This window comes from Anabrus simplex, chromosome 3, assembly GCF_040414725.1.
Source record: "Anabrus simplex isolate iqAnaSimp1 chromosome 3, ASM4041472v1, whole genome shotgun sequence".
Taxonomy (NCBI): domain Eukaryota; kingdom Metazoa; phylum Arthropoda; class Insecta; order Orthoptera; family Tettigoniidae; genus Anabrus; species Anabrus simplex.
Window position 1 is genome coordinate 42081552 of NC_090267.1, and position 25465 is coordinate 42107016.

At 39.2% G+C, this 25465-nt stretch overlaps 1 protein-coding gene across 2 annotated transcripts in view; it reads left to right on the plus strand.

Annotated features, from left to right (window-relative positions):
- The window catches only part of LOC136866636 (nose resistant to fluoxetine protein 6), a 278908-nt gene that overhangs the window by 96628 nt on the left and 156815 nt on the right, over window positions 1-25465 (plus strand). Inside the window, exons 11-13 of one of the 2 annotated variants that reach the window (XM_068226572.1) lie at window positions 6599-6741; window positions 16901-17003; window positions 22454-24697. The exons of the other annotated variant lie outside the window; for it this stretch is intronic. Coding sequence (XP_068082673.1) covers window positions 6599-6741; window positions 16901-17003; window positions 22454-22584 — 377 coding nt within the window. The 3' untranslated portion in view covers window positions 22585-24697. Of the gene's footprint in view, window positions 1-6598; window positions 6742-16900; window positions 17004-22453; window positions 24698-25465 lie in introns of those variants that run through there. 2 annotated transcript variants of the gene reach the window in all.

Sequence of the window (25465 nt, forward strand, 5' to 3'; positions counted from 1 at the left end):
TACGAAACATAAAAACAACTGCCTATTCTCCTCGTAGCATTTTTCAATTACCTGGCGAATACTGAACATCTGATACTGACAGCCGCTCTGTGGTCTGAAACCACACTGGTTTTCAACCAACTTCCTCTCAACTATTGATCGCACCCTCCCTTCCAAGATGCCAGTGAATACTTTGCCTGGTATGCTAATCAATGAGATACCTCGATAGTTGTTGCAATCCTTCCTGTTCCCTTGCTTATAGATAGGTGCAATTACTGCTTTTGTCCAATCTGAAGGTACCTTACCAACACTCCACGCTAATTTTACTAGTCTATGAAGCCATTTCATCCCTGCCTTCCCACTATACTTCACCATTTCAGGTCTAATTTTATCTATTCCTGCTGCCTTATGACAATGGAGTTCATTTACTATCCTTTCCACTTCCTCAAGCATAATTTCACCAACATCATTTTCCTCCTCCCCATGAGCTTGGCTGTTTGCTACAACACCAGGATGATTTCCTTTTACATTGAGAAGATTTTCAAAATATTCCCTCCACCTCTCCAGTGATTCCCTGGGGTCTATTATGAGTTCACCTGAATTACTCAAAACACTGTTCATTTCCTTTTTCCCACCCTTCCTAAGATTCTTTATTACTGTCCAGAAAGGTTTCCCTGCAGCTTGACCTAGCCTTTCCAGGTTATTAGCAAAATATTCTCATGAATTCCTTTTTGGATTCAACAACTATTTGTTTCGCTCTGTTTCTTTCATCTACGTACAAATCCCTGTCTGCCTCGGCCCGTGTTTGGAGCCATTTCTGATAAGCCTTCTTTTTACGTTTTACAGGCTGCTCTCACTTCATCATTCCACCAAGATGTTCGCCTTTTCCCATCTTTACACACAGTTGTTCCTAGGCATTCCCTTGCTGTTTCTACTACAGCATCCCTGTATGCCACCCATTCACTTTCTATATCCTGAACCTGCTTACTGTCTACTGTTCGAAACTTCTCACTAATCATATCCATGTACTTCTGTCTAATTTCCTCGTCCTGGAGATTTTCTACCCTTATTCGTTTGCAGACAGATTTTACTTTCTCTACCCTAGGCTAGAGATACTTAGTTCACTACAGATCAGATAGTGGTCTGTATCATCGAAAAATCCACGAAAAACTCGTACATTCCTAACAGATTTCCTGAATTCTAAGTCGGTTGAGATATAGTCTATTATGGATCTGGTACCCCTAGCCTCCCATGTGTAGCGGTGAATAGCCTTATGCTTGAAGAATGTATTCGTAACAGCTAAACCCATACTGGCGCTGAAGTCCAGCAAACGCTTCCCATTTCCATTTGCTTCCATATCTTCCCCACATTTACCAATCACCCTTTCATATCCTTCAGTTCCAGTCCCAACTCTCGCATTGAAATCACCCATTAGCACTATTCTATCCTTGCTGTTGACCCTGACCACGATGTCACTCAATGTTTCATAAAACTTGTCAACTTCATCTGCACCCTCACATGGTGAATACACGGACACAATTCTAGTCCTAATTCCTCCAACTGACAAATTTACCCACATCATTCGCTCATTTACGTGCCTAACAGAAAGTATATTGCGTGTAATGGTATTCCTGATAAATAGCCCTCAACCAGACTCTTCCCTTCCCGTCAAGTACAGTTTATAAGCTCCTATCTCTTCCTCGTTATCTCCCCTTACCCAAATATCACTTACTCCTAGCACATCCAGATGCATTCTCTTTGCTGACTCAGCCAGTTCTACTTTCTTTCTCCCATAAGCCCGATTAATATTGATAGCTCCCCATCGAATTCCATTTCGTTCGCCAAGTTGTTTCCAAGGAGTCCCTCGCCTGTCAAATGGGAGAGGGACTCCGTTACTCCCATAGGTCCGAGGCTTGCTTAAAATGTTCTGAGCTCGGTAAATTCATGAAGCAGGATGCTACCCTACTTGCACATAGTCCAAATGAGGATCTCTCCTCTAACGGGTTATGGACCACCGGTGAATTGTATAGTCCTAGCCGCCTGAGCGCAAGGAGGGCCATGACTCAGAATATGTCCGAGATGCCCACTCCCATTCCATAGCAACTGGTATCCCGACTCTCAGGACCACTTACTAGGCTACTCAGCCGTAGGCATGTATTGATCTTTAAAAAATTTTATCTGCTCCGAAAGATGTCAATTGAAATGCGAATATTCTGCAAAAAGAGTTTGGAATCAGGTGAGTCACCTGAAAGCAATGGTGGATGAAACGTCGGTAATTTAACTTGGCCATATGAGCCGCGCATTGCAGGTTTTTCATTGTTGAACTTAAGTAAACTGCAATGCCCTCTGGCCTTATCGATTTTTTTTAGATATTTACACTGGGATGCAAACTGTAAACGCAGTTAGTATTGTTACCGTGTTTTGGTGGATCAGCAGAGGTGAAAGAAGGTGCGGGCTGGAATGGGTCTAACTACAAGTTAGAAAGATGAATTAAAATTTATCTAAAGGTTACATTTTCAATAGACAACAAGATTTAACAAAATTTCACTCGGTGAAGTTACAATGGATAAAATCAGGTACAATTATAACTTTACAAACGAAAGCACAGTTTAAGGGGTCCTTAAAAATCCTGGGCTTCGAGCCCCAATTCCACCATCCTTGAGCTCGCAGCTCACAACCACAAAATACCAAAGGGCAGAAAACCCCTAATTCCATGGAGCACTTGCTCTCACCTAGTAATGTCAAGCCTCCTAGAGGCACCTTTCAAAATACCAGAAAGAGCTGACCCGCTCTTAATCTTTCAAGCCTATTAAAGGCAATACCAGACTTTACATTGACTTGCCATCGAGGCACAACATACAAGAATTAAACAGGGGTATCTCGTACCCACCCTACAGGGCCCTGAAGGAAAAATAAAAGGTTAATTAAATGGCCCAAAATACCAATATGAATGGAGGTGTTGCTTGCGCTCCTACATGAACACTTACATAAAACGTAAGGGGCACTAGGCTGCAGACACCGGGGCTATTCCCGAGCTAGAGAGGTGACTCGTATAAAAAAATATTAAGACATTAAGAGTAGAAAATCGGTTGTGAAAACGTAGTCACCTCAACTCAAGATGAAGGGGAGTTCGAGAGGGAAAAGCACTCTCTATCCCCGATTTACATTTAAAGATATATGAAGTTTTACAAAGTAGAAAAATGATTTACATGTTTTAAGTTAAAGGTTACATATTAAAGGTTTCGTTCCTGCCCCGCGGGTTAAACTGCTGAGCTAGCAAGGAGAAAAGAAAGATGTTAAACGGCCTTTACCTTGTTGAAGAGCTGCTGCCCGAAGGAAGAGGCGCTACCCGCCCCCTGCTATGCTTCTATACACTAAGCAAGATGTTGTTGAAGTGGCCGGGAGACAAGAAAATCAGCAGTTTTTATACCCTCGTGGAAGATTCGAGACCTTTCATGAATGATTAAGATACACCCACAGACGTTTATTGGTCGTTTAAAAGTTACAGATCAAAAATTGAGGAAGAAGGACCCGATTGGTCCAAAATTAATTAAAGAAATTCAGGATTGGCTAAGTTCAAAACTGGCGGAAAGAAAAATTAATATTGCCAACCCACAGATGAAAGAACGAAATTTAGTAAAGACCAAAACTTCTGAATACAAAATTTCTTCAAAAAAGTTCCTTCACTTCGCACCAGGGTGCGTGATCATAGTTTTTTTTGGCAGTGACATCTATAAGAGAATATCCAGATTTCTTGATCAATGAAAAACAAAACAAATCGAAATACACACAGTGACATCTTCTGAGAAACAGTTGAGTTGATTCGGTTTTTAAAGTTCAGAGTTTCTCCAGTAGAGGAGTACTTTAAGGCGGAAAATTCAAATGTGCGGCGTATAGGTGTACCAACCGGTACAAGTATTATACTGAAATGCATCAAGATGCAAATCAACATGTACTGATCGTCGAGGTCGGGTAGATCGTAAACGTTCTATTTCAATTCTTGCCGCAGGTTGCTCCTCTGATTGTGATGCACGTGATCGGATAGCACATAAACATTGTGTTTCGATTCTTTCCACATGTTGATGTTCACATTCTGATTCACATGAATTTGCAATTCGTAAACGATCTGCCTCATTGCTCATTTGTCTTTCCTAGTTTGTTTGAGAAGCTCGAATTCTCTTATTTCTACATGCTGCGCCGGTGGATCTACTAAGTGACGAACGTCTGAGAGGCAAATTTTTTTGACAAAGCAATGTTATGAGATTGTATAACCTAAAACATCGTTCGTTTATTCACCTAAGATATAGAAAAATTACTGTTTGCACTGAAGAATTTCCATTAAATATAACTTACATTGATCGACATCGATATTAATCATTCTATTTTGTATGTGTGAGTTATAGTCCCATTAATATGTGGGAGGACGAAATAACCATGTACAAAAACCAACTCAGACGTTAATATGTACGTATTTTCATATCTCGTTGCTATGGGAAAGCCATAGTGTTGCTATGACGAAAGAAAATTTATTTCGATGTGAAACTGAGGCCTCGAGATTGACATACTGAAACTTTGCTGCTTGTCTTTTGCCGATTGTCTATTGTCGCCATTTTTCATTGTTCTCGTATGCCTGAAGTGTTCCGCCATAATGGTTTCTCCAAGATTGATGTGTTATAAAGGAAAAATTTAAGTACTTTACGATTCTCGGCCAATACGTAGACTTTGGGAATCCATGGCCTGAATTTTATTATCGGGGAGTTTAGGCAGGCATTTTTGAAACGTATGTCAAGCGCTGTGCTTACGTCGGGAAGGTGCAAAATGGCCTAGCGAAAGTCACATTATGTGGGAAGAATTTATGTACTTTGTTATTCTACTGCAATATCTAGACTTTAGAGAATCCACGGCCTTCTCTATATTAGTATCAGCGAGTTTAGGCAGGCATTCTGCAAAACTTCTATCAAGCGCTGTGTTTACATTGGGAAAGCGCAAAATGGCCTCGCGAATTTCAAGTAGTCTGAGCATTTTTGATGTTAGTGCGATTATAAATGATAACCTAAAACATCGTTCGTTGATTCACTTTAGAAATAGAAAAAATTAGATTTTGCACTGAAAAATTGCCATTAAATATAACTTACATTGATCGGTATCCATAATAATAATTTTATTTTGTATTTGTGAAATAAAGTCCCATTAATATGTGGGAGGACAAGATAATGATGTACAAAAACACAACTCAGACGTTACTATGTACTTATTTTCGCTGAACTTGATTCGAGAAGAGAGTCGCGTGGTGCTAAATATATAAATTTGCCCCACTTCATCTCAGTGACCCCGAAAACAATGGATCGATCCTAATTTTGAACTTTTTCGACATTCTAGATTCCTTGATTTAAAGTTCCATGGTTACGCCGGGTCATTTCTTCAGAATATTCCTGTATCCTGGGAAGTGAGGTACCAATATCTCAAAACGGTTGGTTTTAGGACATTAAAATGTGGTTTTTGGGTCCCCCTAGGGACATACCGAGGTTTGATCCTCTCATAGCAAATGAGCTTGTACGACAGGTTCGATATTTAGCCCATATTAGTCTATCGTGATGTGCCAAACGGCCTATATCTGGGGAATGGTGAGGACGTAACACATGTAAAACCACTTCCATGACCAACTCAGGAGTAACGAGACAAGGTACGAAATTTTCAATCAAATCGGTGCAGTAGTTTTTGAGCCTTTAGAATACGATCAAACAAACAATCATTCATTTTTCTATATGATTTATTTATTTATTTATTTATTTATTTATTTATTTATTTATTTATTTATTTATTTATTTATTTATTTATCAGGATCACAAACAGTATAACGTCGAATTACATACATCCGAGATAGCCTATGTACAATATTTATTAATCTAAAATGAGAGATATAGGGACATTTACAGAGGACACCAGTATACACAATAAAAGCTCTACAATCCTATATAATACGTAAACAACGACATAAATATATGAAGAGTGTAAACAGGAAATAATAAGTAAAATCAAGTTATATGAGAAATATCATGGCAGAAGGAAGAAAGGAAGGTATTAAACATAGCTGGAATTAGAACAGAGATTGACCTTTGTGCGAGAGAAACCCGGGGGTAAGAAATATGGAAGAGGGTCTTCATTCTGGTACTACAGGTTGGGACGTGGAGTGAGAATAAGTAACTAATTATGGATGTCTAAATATACCTTTATCTGTTATGTATAGCAACTTTAGGTCGGCTGCTTCCCTCCGAGCAGGTGAATGGTGAATTATAGCCTCTGTAAGACCCAGACTGCTCCAACCACCAGCAGATATAGTAAAACAATCTTCAGCTGTATTTTTCTCATTACTATCCTGCACGAAATCAATGGAGCAGTCTGGTTCTTTCTCCGCGCGAGCCTCTTCATTTACTCTCAGGCGAGTATGATTGTCTTCCTACTGCCGTGTATTCAGATGGCTGATCAAACTGACCGCAATTTACACCTTTTAACACTGATACTGAGGAGCAATTTTACACTGTACAAGATTTCCTGTATTGTTCATGTTGCGTTTGGCTGCAATTTGAGAAGAGGTCTGTATAACTCCTTTCTCTTCCAGGTGTCATCGATTCGTTCCTCTCCTGGGCATGGTTCCAGCCTCTTAGCAGACTCACTTACTCCATGTATCTCACCCACCTTAGCGTAATAATGGTACATTCGAGCAGCGTGCAGACTGTGATGTACCTGAGTGACGACAATATAGTAAGTAAATGTTGACTATCCATTTTTCCACCACACAATTCTAAGGCTGCCTGTAATGTACTTAGGGCTGTAGTCAAGCCTATACAAGGCTATACGCCATATGCCTTCTGGTTAACTTCTTTCAGTAGATTATACCTTCAGACATTTTGCGTATACTTTCTGCTTTGCTTTTCTGAGTTTTTGCTTTCCTACTTAAACATTAACCCATAATAATTATGAACATTGCAACATGTGTATCAGATTTCTCTCAGCACCTGTTGAATAATATGCGAACTGATGTTTGCTTTCGGGCGTGTTCCATAAAAATGATTACCTTTGGCATGTCTACATTTACGACCCGTGAAAGCATCAATATTAACATTGGTATATTGATCATTTTGTAGCTGTGGGTCTATCTATCATCTTTCCATCACAATGTGAATTATTTCATGAGTTTGCATTATTGTCCTCTAGAGTCTTACGCATTTAGTAATTGTTTGGAACAGAAAACGAATAATACGCTGTTCAGCAACAAGAAATATGGATTGTTGGTTGAAATTAGTAGAGATTAATAAACCTGAAAACGGAGAGTAGAGCAGTAAGCCATCAGAAGAAGCTAATTTTACGTTGGAGGTATTTTGGAGTGTTTTTCATTATACAGCTGGAAGGTGCTATAGAAGATTATGGTATAAACAAAATACCTGTAATTACGCTTCCTAGATTTTTAATGTATTTTTAAATGCCTGTATTATATTACTGCTCCATCTTAAAGAGTCTTATGTTTCTGTGTACAGAACTACGTTTGTCAGTTACTTCAATTTAAATGAAAATTCCTCTATTCAATACATTGTAATATATTACATCTTTAAAGATGATAAATCTGCATAAACCTTACCTGATTCGACCCATTTTGCGAATATAGAGAAGGCAAGAGATTACATCTCAGGACAGTAATTTAGTAATTAAAATTAGGTGTCAATACTATGTCACCAGGACACCACTGCAAGATTTGAATAAGTCGCGTGTGAAATCATTTATTTAGAATTAGTGTCTTATTGTAACTTATATTGTAAGACTTAGTTTCCACTGAAGTTGATGCCAAAATGGGTAGAAGCATATATGGTTAATACAGATATATAACCTTTACAGATGTTATATATTGCAATATACTGAATAGGAGGACTTTTTGCTAAGGGCTTTACGTCGCAGCGAGACAGATAGACCTTATGGCGACGATGGGATAGGAAAGGCCTAGGAGTTGGAAGGAAGCGGCCGTGGCCTTGATTAAGGTACAGCCCTAGCATTAGCCTGGTGTGAAAATGGGAAACCACGGAAAACCATCTTCAGGGCTGCCGATAGTGGGATTCGAACCTACTATCTCCCGGATGCAAGCTCACAGCCGCGCGCCTCTACGCGCACGGCCAACTCGCCCGGTGGAGGACTTTTTTACATTTAAGTTGATGTCATTAAAAAACCGTCAATAAGGAATGACAGGAATAAAATTTATACTGTGAAATACCACGTTTGTATCATTTTACGCTAAATCAGTTGTTTATGAAGTGCCGACTACTAATTTTAGGGACAGTGGCAATCTGAAAATCCGGATTAGTCAAAGCCTAACTATAGAAAATGCCATGTAAATTTTTGATACTGCAGCCCTGAGTGTACCGCACGAAAAACTGTACGAACTAGTGCAACGTGTTTTCGGGCTGTTAAATAAATGCACAACTGGTAGCATATAATCTAATATTTATTGAGTAATATTAATTACTTATACGACTACACAGAGATACATTTACACCAATTCACACTCCCTCTTTATTCACGTTTCAGTCACATTAATTTTCTCCTCTATTCTGTAAAAACTACAACAAAAGCACTACACACTCCTCCACAACTGATACTTACAGACTAAATCATCTCTATGGATATTCTCGCTGTCGTTATCGCAACTACTCAGTTCTCAGCCCGCGCACAACAGTCTCACAATCCCATATGGCGCATACTATCCGTACACTCTCAACAGCCTCCATGCACTGTCATCGCCAATCCCACGTCAAATTCTTTCTCACTGCACCAAACATAACGTTCACACACAACAGCCGGTCACGAGAGACTCCAATACTCAAAGGCAGAAAGAAAAAATGATCACTCGGTTCTACGGACGTAACACTCACAGAGACTGACACGTCAAGCCAGTTTGCGCCTCAATTCATACTGCCAAATCCACAGCAGCAACCTTCCAGAACTCACTCTCAGATTGAACTCACTGCACTCCCGTATCAATTGCTAACGGAACTGAGTGCTAACTGAACCGCTGAAGCCCGTCCGTGCTGCCTTAAATATGGTGTCTAGCCCTTCCAGGTATTTGGAGAAAAGAGACACCTCCAGATTCTTCTCGAAAGCGAATGTTTTGTATTTACACCCTCTTTCTCAGTCTTTTGTAACATCGCCTGAAAGCCTCCATTGAGGTAACGGGCGACGAGGTTAGTGGTGCAGAGGGGCTGGGTCGCACGCCCGGGTCGCCTCTGATTCGTGGGCAATATGGTGAGTGACAGGGCTCTAATTTGTTGACGTCACTCCCATCCAGGTAGAGACTATGTTGCTCCTGCCAAGACCTTACGATGAAATAGAGCTGTTGCATTGAACGAACAACCCTGTACAGGTCGACCTGTTTGGACGATTCATTTACTCTTTACGAGTCGATATCTCTAAACGTATTCATGTAATTAAAATAAAAAAGGATTTATCATCATCGTTATACTTACACAACCAGAGGGTATATTATTTTCCCAGCGCCTCAGGAGTATGAAATAACAGAGTACAAAACATTTAAACATTTTTCGCTCTCAAAATTCAAAGTATATGATTTTAGCAAATTAGCATATGCTAAATTCGAATCCACAGGTCGTTTTTCTCTATCACTTAACAGTTATTTGAAAGGACATGATGAGTTTCCTCTCAACCTACTCCATAGGCTATATAGTGCACCATTTTTCATATACGGTTTTCTATTATTGAACACTGATTTCGCTTTGTATCGCTTTCCGTTTCTAATAAGCCCTGATGGAACCTTTCCCATGATTATCACTGAACTCATCAAGGTGTCGGTGGAATAAAGTTGAGGTGCGATTGGAAGTTGAATCCCAGGGTCTTGTAAGCGCTCAATAAATTGTCTACAACATCTCTGTAATTATCTGCTGTATAGTTTCCCTGAAAATTGACAAAAACCTATTTAAAAGCAGATTATAATTTTGTTTCAACAGGAATGAGAATCACCCTCCCCCCATCGAATACAGGATCATGTAAGAGATTGCATATTTGTGGCCTTTAAGGGATATCTTCCTTTAGTTTGTACTCACTCGAATTTTTAAATTTTCCCCTTAAATGCTGAAATGCCTTTCCTGATATACCTATCTTATTAACAAAGTTCTTTATCAACCCCAGTTTATATGCAAAGGGAGAAAAATTATTTTGGGGTCATCAACAAATGGCAAGTTTTTAACACAGTTTTGTCCTGATACTACACTTTCTCCTGATGACCACTCTCTAATTTCATAATGATTACGCTTATCTTGACTGTATCACTGACAGAGAAATAGTTTGTGAATCTTGGCTGCGTTTCTGTTAAAATACCTATCGTTGTAGGTCTTCACAAGTCTACCACCCGTGTTCTGTATAGTTCAAAGCCTTAAGAATTGTTTCCATACTATCGTATATTTCTTTCATATTATCGGGATAGGCAACTTAGAGGGGGGTTGGGGGTTAATATTCCTTTAGAGTAATAAAACCAAGAGGTATAATAAAAAGTTGCCCAGACATGGTGACAATAGCGCCTTTCACTCCGAAAGAGGGTAACTGCCCCGCTATAAGTTTCGATAAAATATCCCAACAATTTTAGGTGATAGTAAGAAACTAATATTATTTTCGTGATCAGCGTGTGTGAACACATGGTAACTGATATATCTCGTGTCTGAGATCAATGTTCACTGTTGTACTGTGGCAAAAGTTTTACTGCACGTACTGCCTGAAGCGTGGTACGCCTGGTGGTATAAGCCGAGGGGAAACCGCAGCTTCTACCTAACTCACAAACATGGCACTCTACCTTAAGGTCCTCCCTCGGACAAACCACTCGCTAAATAAATAAAATTCATATTTTCCGAACTTCGGGCATTAATTCCAAATTTCCGTAAGGTTATTTATACTTATATCCCAAATACCCCGAATATAAATTGTTTCGTGGCATTAATGGCTGTATTTTGTCGTTGCTCCTAGGAATACGGCTATGTGACAATATTCAGGGGAGAAATACTGACCAACACTTAGAACAAAGGTTTGTTGATATAGTTCATGCAGTACTGAACCTTAGATGACAGAACCTTTCTGGTAAGAGTTCGAGGATGAAAAATTTTCGCATACCTATTTTTCTAGGCGCAACGATTTGAAGATTTGCACAAAGATAAAATAAAAGAACAAAATGGAACAAGAATAGCATAATCGAAATTCAAAATGACCATATAAACGTGAGGTAAAAACTGTATAGAATGTTTACGATTGTTTACGCCGTCACCGTGAATATAATGACAACACTAATATGAATGTATACATTCAATTATTTTCATATTGTATAGAAATAAGTGCGATGTCCGACACCATTATTATTATTATTATTATTAAACAATGTATTTGAATTTTACAGTGGTCGTGCCCATTGTTTCACTGGTGTATTAGCTTCCTCGGGAGATCAGTGATGGTGTCCGACCCATGGTCACGGGTTCGATTTCATACAACAAAAGAGGACAGTAAACCTGAGCGATTACAATTCATTTTATCAGCTCTACCAATATAAAGAAAACTATACTGGTCCTGTAACAGTAGCCCTGCAGTGTCTTCCCACAAGGATATAGAAGTAAACGGGAGTGAAATACAAGAACTCGGTTATCGATACAATTAAGCAAGAAGTATGAGGTCAGGAAGTATGCACAATGAGGAACGTATGGTTGTCCGTTAGCAGCGGTAATCTGACGGAGCGAAGCGTAGCATATCTATCGCCCCGGTCCCCGTACCTATCGGACATACGGCAGCAAGCTGCGTGAGGTGAGTCGAGGGGAGAGCGACGCAGAGCCTGGGCTGCAAGATCAGTCTCCGATACCTTGCTCTCAGAAATACATGCGACGTTTTTTCTCACAGCTTTCAAGTTTTGTAACTGGAAAAGTGTGTCAGATGCTAACATTATAGTGTGCATGAGATTTCCATCGTTCCCATTTGAGGTTTGAACTTCACCGATATCCTTGGTAGCCCTCAGTAAACACCACTGCCACGATTAGAGTATGATTTCAGTGTTGGGACCCACACCAAGACTACTTGATACGAGAACTAGGAAAGATTCAAAGGAAAGCAGCAAGACTTGTTCTGGGCCATTTCCGACAAAAGAGTTATGTTACGAAAATGTTGCAAAGTTTAAACAGAGAAGACTTCGGAGTAAGGTGACGAGCTGCTCGACTTAGTGATATATTCAGAGCAGTCAGTGGAGAGATGGTGTGGAATGACATTAGTAGACGAATAAGCTTGATTATAGCTTTTGAAAACAGGAAAGGAGAAGATCAAGTTGGAACTCAAAAGGACAAATTGGGGCATATTGCACCTGCCCAAGCCTGCAGTACATAAACAATCTACCGTGGTCCACAAATATGACGTTAGAATGGAGCACCATCGGTGAGCCTCGAACTCAGCCTGGTTGTCGAAGCCTCACCCTCCCCTACTAGAATAATTCGCTAGCTGAGTCGGTATCGCATTTTCGGGTCTGTAGACCGTCCGATGGGGCGGTAAGTTCTTTAGTAATAGTCTCTATAGTAGAGGGAAAAGTTAATTATGAGAGGAATACTAATGAGAAGAGAGACAGTATCTTGAATAACAAATTTTACTTATACTAGTGAAACACATATTATTTACATGGATATGCCATACAAACACCTTACATACAGTAATTTGGATGATCTTGACGTTTAAATGTTCGGTAGTCGTTTTCGACACTTCATTATACGTTCAAATATTCAAACTTAAGAAGGCGTTCCCTCTTGGATTATTTACACTATCTCAGATTTAGAGAGGCGCTTCCTCTCGAATTATTTCACTCTACACTTACATTAATCACACACACATTTAATCAGTATGGACATACTCCGCTGTAAATCTGTTTACCTGCCGAGAATTAATATATTCAAATTGTATCAAATTATGATATAAGTCTGCTAGAATCGGATGAACTGAAATAGGCAACTTACACTCCCAATCCTTCGAAAGTCGCGTTACAACACTTCCTTAAGTTAAACGTTGCCAAATAGGCAGTATAATAAACACGCTCATTTCATTAGGATTTTTATCAATACACATAACAGGACAGTATTTACACAACGTTGCTACCTATGGACAAGCACTTAGCGACTTCAATACCAGACATCATAAACAAAGTATCATAGCACTACCTGCAATAAATGGACAAGAATATATACATTTCACACACTCACTCGAATCACAGATGGTACAAGCCACCCGCTGTTGGTAACAGTGAACACAAACTTTCAGTGTCTCCTGGACGAACCCAGGATCTTCTGAGACGGGGTATATCTAACCTGGAATTTCCTGCACGCTGTAAATAATTAAGAAAAGAAATTGGATGGACCCTTCTTTTAATGCATATTGGAATCTGTGCGACGTTGGCAATATTTAAATAGATGCACGTAATCATTGTATCCAAAGGAAAGAAACTCGCCACTTTAGTTGTTTCCTTTCACTGAAGGAGACACTTTTACTCCCTTTAAAGGGAGCCATAAATCTCAGCTGTTCCCTGCCCGTGACACACTTCCAAGGGGCCGACCGCCAGCACTTCCCAGACAGTTATTTCACGGCAAATAATCTATTCACTTCTTTCAATATTGGCCACAATGGCACCACAATAAATCCCGGCTTTATATTCAGCCGTAATCGGCACATTCATATCGCGATATCCATATCGAGTATCTTAATTACAGATTCCAAGGGAACTTCACATTTTCATTTCACACACTATATGATGGCTACAGCCTCTTCAACTATCTCGTTTCTCCTCTCGGTACATTGACTACGATGCAGATTTAATGATGATCTCCTGCCACAAGGGTTCAAATTACCTTACGCACTCGCGAACTAAATAATTAACGATGTAATATACCCACTGTCTCGATGCCTTGTTCCAGGTGCCTTAGTTACTAATTAGGAGGGATCTCTACCAGGTGAAGCGCACCAAAAAAAGTGAATTACTGAAAAATCTTGATGACTCGTATATTCTATGGAAAGATGATAACTGGAGTCATTTTTACAGAATATTTAATCCCTCTCTACTTGACAGCGCTTCACACTTAATTAATCAAAGGTCCTTATATTTACGTCATGCATTACTAACCCTTATATAAAAAAATGGGAATAAAATATGGTTATTCCCAAACCATGACGACTGTATTTAATAAAAACCAAAAGGAAATGAGATTATTATTATCCCTCTGAAATAGGATATTGGCGATCTGCATTATATCTGCATGCAACTTTGCTTTTAAATTTACAATAGAAAAACGACTTTCAAAGCTGCTTAATATTTTGGAAGTGTACTTAGCCTTTCTGGATACCGCGAACACAGCTTTACAGGGAGGCAACCATGGTTTACTCGGCTTCCATCACGTCATCAGCTATGCGAAGACCTGTGATGACTTCCTGGCTGGTCACGAACATGACAGCGACATTCCAGACGTTCTCTGCTACCAGGCGAAATTTCGGCAAACAGCTAGATGACTCGTTCACTCCGGTACACAGGCAAAACTCTGGCATTTAGCTGGATGTCGACGTTCTCATAGACATGTAAATTAGGGGAAGTTGTCTCATGTGAATGCGTTAGTTTACTACACATCACAATTTGAATATGTGGTTGGATCTGCTCAATAGCACGAGCATTCCAACCCAATGCCGGTAATGTCTCTGCCGCCCGACACTGTTCCCTTCTCATATACCTATTCTTTTATAAACAGCATACAGCTATTCTAGGCCCTGAATAAAGAATGTCACTGGTTAGGCCACTACTGGGTTAAAATTTCTCGTCTCACACAACCGCACTTCATGCATATTCTATTTCACCTAGTCATGCGTAAGTCAGGCTCTCAACTGCATTGTGGATTTATAGACGTGTCACTGCCCTTAATTATGCCGACACTGAGCCGTTCACTCACTTTCTTTATATCTCTCATTTATATCGAGCACACACACACTCCACGCACTGAGATACCTTTCTATTGAGGTTAATTGAGCCGTATTAGTTTAGGCATATATGAGACTCGACGCACGACCTCTTCGACACACGGACAGCGGTCATTACGATTTCGTACTGTTCCTACTATATTAATTATCGGCACGCTGTGCTCGCAAAAGCTTACTTAGATTGTGGTTATTTCCGCAGATATTCACAGGCTTCAATAAATTACTGCGTTACACTGTTCACAAAAAATGATTTCTTCATAAAGGACTCACACACAAATCACAACGAAATACTACCGAACTGGCATTGCACTGAAAATGAACTGGGTAGTGTCTGCCTCTCAGCTCTTGAATATATAGGCGAGCTACGCGAGAGACTCGGATGCTGAGAGTGGGGGAAAAATGCAATTCGTTCTCAGAGTTCGGTCCGGTAATATGCAACGTATAGTGACGAACAGGGTATCAAAATGTAGCTCCTGTATTCCCATTTTCGCTGAGTGAATGTTTTTGAAATAGCTTCGTAGATTCTCAAGCAATCTCAAACGCGTCCTTTTGTCTCTGTCGGTGAATGAAGACGAGCGCTGGGGATTCCTTGTGTTCGCTGGCACGGTTGGGTCTCAACATCTGTTAGTCATTAAGACGCGCCCTTGTTTACAGCGTAGTTACCGCTCTGTCAGTTAAGTAGAGCACTTCTCGGTCTCGTAATTATGCGTAAAATTCCCTAATTAAAATGAATGTTTGCACTTAATTATCCATTGAGTATCTTGCGATTTATAAAAATTAACAGAAAAAAACAGCTGAATTCGATAAGTTGGCAGTGGTGAATGAGCGATGAAAACAGGGTATAATGTTGGTTTTCACGTTGGATATACTCTCTCGGCTCAGCTAGTGACCTAGATTCTCTGTCACGTGATAACGCGTCTCTTTTCATCTCGCTCGCGGTTGGAGTGAGAAAACTTCACGTACAAGCGCTCTTGCACTGCCTTGCTGCTAATTACCAGCAACTAGAGCTAGGTCGCGCGACTCTGGATACAGCAAATCGAGTCCTGGTGCGGGTGAAAAAATTCTAACTTGGGCAGTTTTTATCCCAGAATGACGCGGAAAACAACATATTTCATCTCCTGGGTACCATGACATACCATAGGGGACGTTGTGAACGGTCACAATATATGCATTTGAGGGGTAAGGGATTGGAATAAGTTTTCAAGGTACATTTTCTATAAACTCTCGAGTTCTTTCAAAATATTTATGAAAAGGCTATTTAAATAACTGATGGGAAATATGCCACCTGCGCGACAGCCCTAAAAGTTGATCATTGTTGACTGATTTGAATGTTGCATTGTTCATTTACATTCACACTTCCTTTAACTGTACATTTAGTAGCCAGGTATATTTCATAATGGTCATTCCATTATTACGGATACTTCTGATACTGGACTTGAGCACTAGTGCACATTCCTGTACTGGACATTTCGATCCGGACTAAAGGACCGACAATCGTATCGTTGTCGTCCACCGAGTCTAACAAAATTGGCTACGAAATTAGCCATTCTATTCTTAACTCATTAGCGTAGACACATACACAAAATTTACAAGCTAATGTAGTATTTTCTTGAAACATTCTATACGTTTGCAGCATTCTATAAAGCTGCTGTAGATAATGCAGTCTTATTAACAAATTCCTGACTTGAGTCAAAGTTTAAGATAATTTTTTGATTTTGCATTCGTCACTTCATTTACGTGAGTAATCATCCAATCCCATGCAACATGACATTTCAGGTTGGCTGGCTTAGCACATCTTGACGTTACAATTTTCAATGTTTCATCCTAAAATATCTGACCATTGAACCTAATACCAGTACTGTCTGAAATTTACCAAGATTATTTTGTTTCATTTCAGATGCGCCAATACTTTGGCGATTTGATTATCTCCATTCTGCTCGGTATTGTCCTGTCGCTGACATTTGAGTCGCCATTCATGGTACTGGAACAGGAGCTTCTGAGTAAGTAACTCTTCATTTCATGAGAAGTACACTTCAGTAACACATTCGGGAACTGGACTATAAGATGATGGTAATAACAACACCGAGCGAGTCGTACAGGTGTGAGCTTGCATTCGGGATATGGTAGTTCCGAATCCTACCGTCGACAGCTCAGAAGACTGTTATTCATCGCTTCTCATTTTCATATCATGCAAATGCTCGGGTTTGTACCTAAATTAAGGCCGGGGCCGATTCCATCCCCTTCTCAGCCGTTTCCCATCTTTGCACCGCCGGAGACATTTGATATCTTAGTAGAATTTTAAATGACTAGCAAAATAATAATAATAATAATAATAATAATAATAATAATAATAATTAATAATAATAATAATAATAATAATAATAATAATAATAATATTATAAATGACATTAATATCAACTGCCTTTCATTCGCAGATGACTTCGCAGTCCGGTCTAGAAACACTAACAAAGCTTCAGAGCAGATAAATGTACTAAAGCAAGAAGCAGATAAAGCACAATTCCAAATTTCCTTTGAAAAGTAAAACAATTCTCTGACTCATATCGAAGCAGCCCCTCATCACTTGAAGACAGAGCATGGTAAGACAGAAAGATTTGACAGCTTCAAGTACCTTCGAGAAATCCTACAGCAGAAAACTAGCGAGAGAGAATCCCACTACACCAGGCAAGATAAGATGGACACTGCTTTTCGCAGGACACGTGCTCTGTACAAGAGGAAGTCCATCTGAAGGCAAGCTAAACTAAGACACTGCAACACAGTAATAGAATCAGTGTGTCTGTATGGTAGTGAATGCCCCCGAATGACAGTAATGTCGTGACTAAGACAAACCGAGAAATTTGAGAGGGAGATCCTCTGCAAGGTATAGGTCCAAAAATAGTGGATGGCCAGTATACGTTACGAGGAAGAGGAGTGATATGCCAAGAAATCAAAAGATTGATTGAGTCAGTGAAGGAAAGAAGACACAATTTTTATGGAATGGACGAGGAGAGGGTGACAAAACACATTCTTAAAACACTTAACAGTAGATCTAAAGTTTCAGGGTTCAGAGAGATAAGAATATATCTTGAGCAGTCTGGACTAAATTGGGAAAATATACTAAGCAGAGAAATGTGTATATCGGTGATTGACAACTTCACCGCCTTCCATGACGAACATAAAATGAATAGGTGATAGACAGAGGGAAGACAGGCTGCCAAAGAAAGAACGCAATGATTTTGGGCTGCAAAGAAGGCTTCCAGTTATGCGTGATTGTTGCTTAACGTGATCTCAAATGGCCGTAAACGAATATAGAAAGCAAAATAAGATGAAGAATCCAAGGATTTATTTTTCATCACTTATTTTCTAGTATTTTCCTCTCGGGGACATAGAAACCATCTTTTGAATAATTTTATGCTTCCTTGACAGACGTCAGGTAGATGTGTACTGAACACCATCACTACACCTAAGGAAAATAAGACCTCGTAAGTCTTAATTTCTTTCTGAATTTGAGATATTTGTACCAATGACTGAAAACCTTGTATGTCGGCCTACCGATTGACGAATTTTACCGCCCCCAGCAAACTGTTTGTAAAACAGGCATATCTGAAGAAACAGTATTTAGTATGAAATACTAGTCGGCCGATAATAAAGATTAAATATTTCAGACGTATTTTTCAAGAAAAAGTCGAATTATTTCCATCATTCATGAATTTGGAGTTACACTATTTTCTCTATTGAAATACAAACGTAAGCTTTGCAAACGTGAAAGTATGACAGGTCACATGTCCAGTATCGGGCGCATGAAGTACAGAAAGTTACCGACGACTGTTGCAGAACGAAAACGAGGGAGAGTTGGAAATATGGCACGTTTAATTTTATGGGACATAATTATCAATAAACCTATTGGGAGAACTTAAAACCTCAAGGAAATATATCTTCATGCTTCTCATATAAAATGAGTGAAATCGGACATACGTCGTTTTCATTCCTAAGCGTCATTTAGCGGTTCTTCCTCAATGTTTTGAATCGTGCGTAAAGGTAGCCCTTGAGTGTATAAATAAAGATCTAGCCATGAAAGTCAGGTGTCCCAATGTGAAGAGAGAACTCTCCATCTCTGTATGAACGTTTACAAGTCCAAACCACATTCCCTTCACCTCAAACTTCGACACTATGCAACCGTAGTAAGACCTTCGTCTTTTAATGCCTAAAAATGCTTGAATATGGTCAAAAAAGTACAACCCAGGAATTTGTAACTGAAAGAACTAATAATAATAATAATAATTTCGTGTGGCTATTTCTCTTTTTTTTTTTTTTTTTGCTAGTTGTTTTACGTCGCACCGACACAGATAGGTCTTACGGCGACGATGGGAGAGGAAAGGGCTAGAAGTGGAAAGGAAGCAGCCGTGGCCTTAATTAAGGTACATCCCCAGCGTTTGCCTGGTGTGAAAATGGGAAACCACGGAAAATCATTTTCAGGGCTGCCGACAGTGCGGTTCGAACCTACTATCTCCCGAATACTGGATACTGGCCGCACTTAAGCGACTGCAGCTATCGAGCTCGGTGTGGCTATTTCTAGCCGAGTGCAGCCCTTGTAAGGCAGCCCCTCCGATGAGGGTGGGCGGCATCTGCCATTTGTAGGTAACTGCGTGTTACTGTGGTGGAGGATAGTGTTGTGTGGTATGTGAGTTGCAGGGATGTTGGGGACAGCACAAATTCCCAGCCCCCGGGCCATTGGAATTAACCAATGAAGGTTAAAATCCCCGACCCAGCCGGGAATCGAACCCGGGACCCTCTTAACCGTAGGCCAGTACGCTGAAAATTCAGCCAACGAGTCGGACAAAGAACGAATGATCCTCAGAAGAATTATGGCCCCCATTAAGGAGGGAGGTGAATAAATAATCAGACATCACAACGAGTTTACCAACATTTAGAGAGCACAACATCAGCCATGAGAAAGAGAGACGTATATTCTACGGTCGCATAGTTAGAATGAACAGCAGGAGGCTGACCTCAATAATCTTCAACACTCTCCTTAGTGGGAAGGGGACAAACAAAAATGGTCGAAACTAGGTAGGAAAGCCCTAGAATTTTTATGAATTGATCCCAAGAATATGTTCAGCAGGGATACATATCTAATGCTGATCAGAACATCCAGACAGCTAAAACATTGCGTCCTGGAGTCGGAGTGAAGCGGACTCAAGAAAGGAATGCAACCTACAGTACAAAGGTAAAGGAATACTGGGCTAAGAAGAAAGATCACCAGCGTTAGGAACTACGCGGTCCAAGGGGGCTCAAGAAACAAGAAGTAGTACATAAATAAATTAATAAATAAGTAAGTAAATATATATAGGACTAAATTAATAAATAAATAGGATATTATGTAAATTAGTATATAAGTAATCTTCTTCTTCTCTCACTTCTACAGCTTTTCCCGCATATGATGGGTCGTGCATGCGAACTGTGGATTTGGCCCTGTTTTACGATCGGATGCCATTCCTGACGCCAACACTATATAGGCGGATTTATTCATTATTGCGTATACCGAGCGTGTTGGCCGTGTGGTTAGGATATCACAGCTGTGAGCTTGAATTATAGGGATAGTGCTTTCAATCCCCACTGTTGGCAGGCCTGAAGATTGTTATCCGTGGTTTCCAGTTTTCACATCAGACAAGTTCCGGGGCTGTGCCTTCAATAAGGCCACAGCCGCTTCCTTCCCGCTTCTAGCATTTTTCTATGCCATCGTCACCGTAAGACCTACGTGTATCGGTGCGACGCAAAGCAACTTGTTAAAAAAAATAATTTTGATGGCCTTCGGTGACATCCAGGGGCCGGAATTGTTTCACACAGGAACTGTTTACGTTCCTGTAAATCTACCGACACGAGGATGACACATTTGAGTACCTTCAAATACCACTGGACTGTGCCAGGATCGAATCTGCCAAAGTTGGGTTCAAAATGCCAACTCCTCAACCGTCTGAGCCACTCGGAACAACAACATTTGTAGACACATATACAGCAGAAGTAAGGTAACCTCTTTACAGGCAATGTAGGCCTTTGTAGGAGCGGAATGTAGTGGCTCCATTATTCGTAACGTCATTACTTAGTGAGATAGAGTGGTTCCCTTAATTCCCAGGCACATTTTTCAGAAGGAATTCACCTCGTACCCTGTTTTATTCAGCTGAGGGCTGTATGCTTCTCTCGAACAAATATTTATTTGTGTTTAATCGCACTCACGTCCTTCTGAGTGAACCTAAAACACCATTACAACCTCGAAAATGATGCCCCTACATAAATAAATACATAAGAGGTAATGGCTGGTACCTCAATTTAAACGCCAGAATTGTTTAAAGCACACAGGTGGTGCAGTAGGAAATATCAAATTATGAAGATTAAGTTGGAATTGAAGAGGACAAATTATTTGGGCAGGAATTCGTTTACGGGATGGGGAGTTAGGTATTGGAATAATTCACCAAGGTATAGTGCACAATAGGATATGCGATATGAACGTATGAATAAGACTAGATCACATTAAAACTGAAATTAATCACAAAATTTCTGTTAAGTTCATTAATTCTCGCACCTGGGTGATAATATAATGAAAGTCCTTCACTGGGGTAATCACATCGGGTTTGTGTATAAAGGGTACAAGCTCTCTGCACATGGTTATGACAGTATTTAGAGATTTTAGTAAGAGGGCAAATAAGTCTCTGGTGAGACCCAACTAAAGAGCCGACAAAAAATCAGCGTTACGAAAATGTTGCAAAGTCTGTGTTGGGCAACGTGGAAGAAAGGAGACGAGCTTCTCGAATAAATGGTATGTTCCAAGCTGCCAGTGGAGAGGCGGCATGCAATGACATTAGTATAGGAATAAGCTTGAGTGGTGCTTCTGAAAGTAGGAAATATCACAATACTGATTATTAAGTTGGAATTCAAGAGGACCAGTTGGGGCAAGTATTATTTTACAGAAAGGGGAGTTAGCGATTGGAATAATTCACCAAGGGAGATGTTCAATAAATTATAAAATTATTTGTAGTGAGTTTAGAAAAGACTAGGTGAAGAATAGATATGGAGGTTGCCACCAAGGCTACTGTCCTAAATGCAAACCAGTGGTGATTGATTGATTGATTGATTGATCGATTGATTGATTGATTGATTGGTTGATTGATTGATTGATTGATTGATTGATTGATTGATTGATTGATTGATTGATTGATTGATTGATTGATTGATTGATTGATTGATTGATTGATTGATTGATTGATTGATTGATTGATTGATTGATTGATTGATTATTTTATTCATTCATTCATTCAATCGAAGTCTTATTTCAACTCCAACGATATATCTGAGCAGGGTTAAAATTCCACATTTGAAAGACATATTTCTAAACCAGTGCTTTTTTATTTTGAGACTGAACTACTTTTGATAGTTTAAAAATGCACTTGTTTTGCAGGTGGGAGAAGGAAGAAGATCACTGCGAGCACTGAACCCCTTGCAGTGGTGAGAACCTCCGAGTCCAAGGATGAGCAAGCACATGTAGATGTGCCAGAAGAGACGCTGCCCAAGGAAAAGCCGGATGTTTGACACCTTTTCCTTAAAGAAACGAAAAAAGACTAGCCAGACATTTCAATGCAATTTCTGTTAGTGTGGATATCAACATGTGATATTATTCCACAGACATACATCGCTACTCTAAGCAGAACTCTTTCATACATCATCATTAATGACACAATTCTGTAATTGATGATTCCTGGAGAAAGTTGCGTAGGGTGAAGCTTGCAACCAATGGTCACTCTGCAAGTCGGAGAACAAAATATTCGAATACTAACCATGCATCATTCCTGAGCTCTGTATGTGAGACTGAACGCCTTTCGTTGCAAGCGAATACGAAAATAAATAATGGTACAAAATAAAAATAACTCAAGGAAATTTAGCTTGCTTAACACTAGAACTCCTAACAGGAGTCTCTGATACTCATCTCTTTATGTTTTTTACTGTTTACTCTTTTCGTTTTTGTGCGGTAATCTCTCCTTCCATTTATGCCAATAAATAGCATATGTTTATAGTGTGATGGTTTTGCTCATTATTTCATTAGTCATTTTTCATTGTTACGCACTTAATTTGAACGATGCAACTGTGACACCCAAGATGAGTCCGGTAGACTCGCAAGGGTAGTTTCTTCCCGGTAGATTATTTAGTCAGTATTCTGTTGTTAGTTCTATAGTAAAAATGTGTTTTTTAAATTATGTTAACAGTCAACAAGTAAACACTGAGTTTCATGTATAACAGTTCATTAAAGAAAAGCAAGAAAAATGTGACAGAATGTGAAATCTGTATGATTTTAGTGAAATCTAAGAATGATTCAAGTAAGGCATGTAAGGCGTGTAAATACGGACTAGTTCAACTTGTATTTCCTTCTGGCATTGTGTTGGCTCTCCTACAGAATTCCTAACAACCTTAGTTTCGTCGCCATGCGCCTTTTAACTGACTCAGTTTGACTCGTACTATTCAATAAACTCTATTCAACTTTTGTTTTGCTCAATTTAAGAACTCCATAGTCAATAATTAATCCACGCTTCACGCATTGACATATATTTTAAGATCCACTATATCTATATCTTTTTACTTTAACAACCTCATGTTTGTTTTAACTTTATAGACTACCATCGTTCAAAGTATTCCTCTACATACTTGCTGTTAATCTGTACATATTGTTATAATTTCATGTCTAATGTTATCATTTTACTTTTTATTATGGCATTGTCACTCTTTTAACAATTTTTATCATTCAGCTCAGGGCCCTGACCTAATCTTTGTAAATTAAGGCTGATGATGTTCGCTATGTCGAACGAAACATGTTCCTTTATTTAAGACACCTCATGATTATTTTATAATTCAATGAGTAATATAATGTATTGAGTAGGTGGTTGTTATTAAAAGGATTTTATAATTTTAATATATTGTCCTCAATACGGTTCTATTATGAGATGAATTACATGTAAAGGCATTTTCAGTTTAGATTAAGACTCTATACCAGAAGATAATGAAAATGACAGCAAGAATGTTCATATCAGAACAGTCAGAAAAACGATGTGAGTGAAGTAAAAGACAATATTGCCTATGTTGCGCTTCACGCAACAGATCTCATTCAAGAGAACAAAAAGCCTAAACCCATTCTTTACTACTAGAAATTGGCTTTTTTATTTGTTTATCAATTTCATGCACGTATGTGTGAAACTGTAGTACTTGGAATATTTGAAAAAGAAAAGAGAAATGTAGAGTTTGTTGCCGAGGTCATGGAGAATTTGATCTCATATTAGTAGATGTCCAAAGTAAACACAAGGTAAATCGACAGTTCATTACGTTGAGTGTTACAAATGACACTCAGAGTTCATCTCCTGCGACACCAACATTCGTAAACAGGAAACTATAGCACCAATGTAAAAACAGGTAACAATGAATGCAGATGTGACAATAATATATGAGGTTATTATTCAAAATCCACCACAATATGTGAAAATTTCTTACTGTAGTGTATGAAGGATTGTGTAGAAGGTGGGTAGAAAATATCTATACATTTTTCTTAGGCCTGAAATTTTCAATTATACCGTTGATAGATCAAATTTCATCATTCTGGTAATGTATTTTAATACTGACAGTGCTAAAATAAGATGAATTTGAATAAATGCTGTTTGTGTTTGTGAAGCCATGCTTCAGTATATTTTACTGTACTTTACCCGCCTTGAAACAATACGAGTCAGAGAGATTTATTTAAGGAGTTAACGAATACTAAGATGCTTAATAGTTCTAGCGTTCATTCGTAATTTTAAGTAGGCTAAGTAGATATAACTGTGGCTATGTGAGGAAAGCAACGGGAATGTACCTTAACTCTTATTCCCTAATACTCGTCTTCAGTGACTCCTGGGCTGTCTGTAAGATTTTGGCTCAACATCAAATAATTTTTAATCAGAGGAAGTCGTAATGTAATTAGAATGCAGTGTTGTCAAATGTAGGGACATATCACTAGGCATAGGGGAGTCAAGGAAATGATTTCGTAAACTGCCTGGTGAGGGCGTACGGAGGTTTAAAAATTATTAGACTCAAAGGAGAAGGTAAATGTCTAAACTGTCTAACCATTAACCTTTACCCTCACTTGTCCTAGTCTGTACCATGGAACTCCCTGTCTTTCAGTCAAATTCTACTGCGACTGACTAAAATTTGTGAAATACTGCATAATTCATTACAAAAAATATTACGTCGAGATTATTTACTTTTCTGTTCGGTCTGTGGACAATTGTACATCATCAGTTTCCGAGAGGTTTGGTAGTACAATTAATAGGAAAAAGCACAGAGAATCATTTCAGTACCCAAGTAAAGCAAAATATCACAAAACCACTTCGTATGATTCCATTCGATATACTAACACTCAAAAGAGCAATTAATAACCCTAAGCATTGGACTTTAA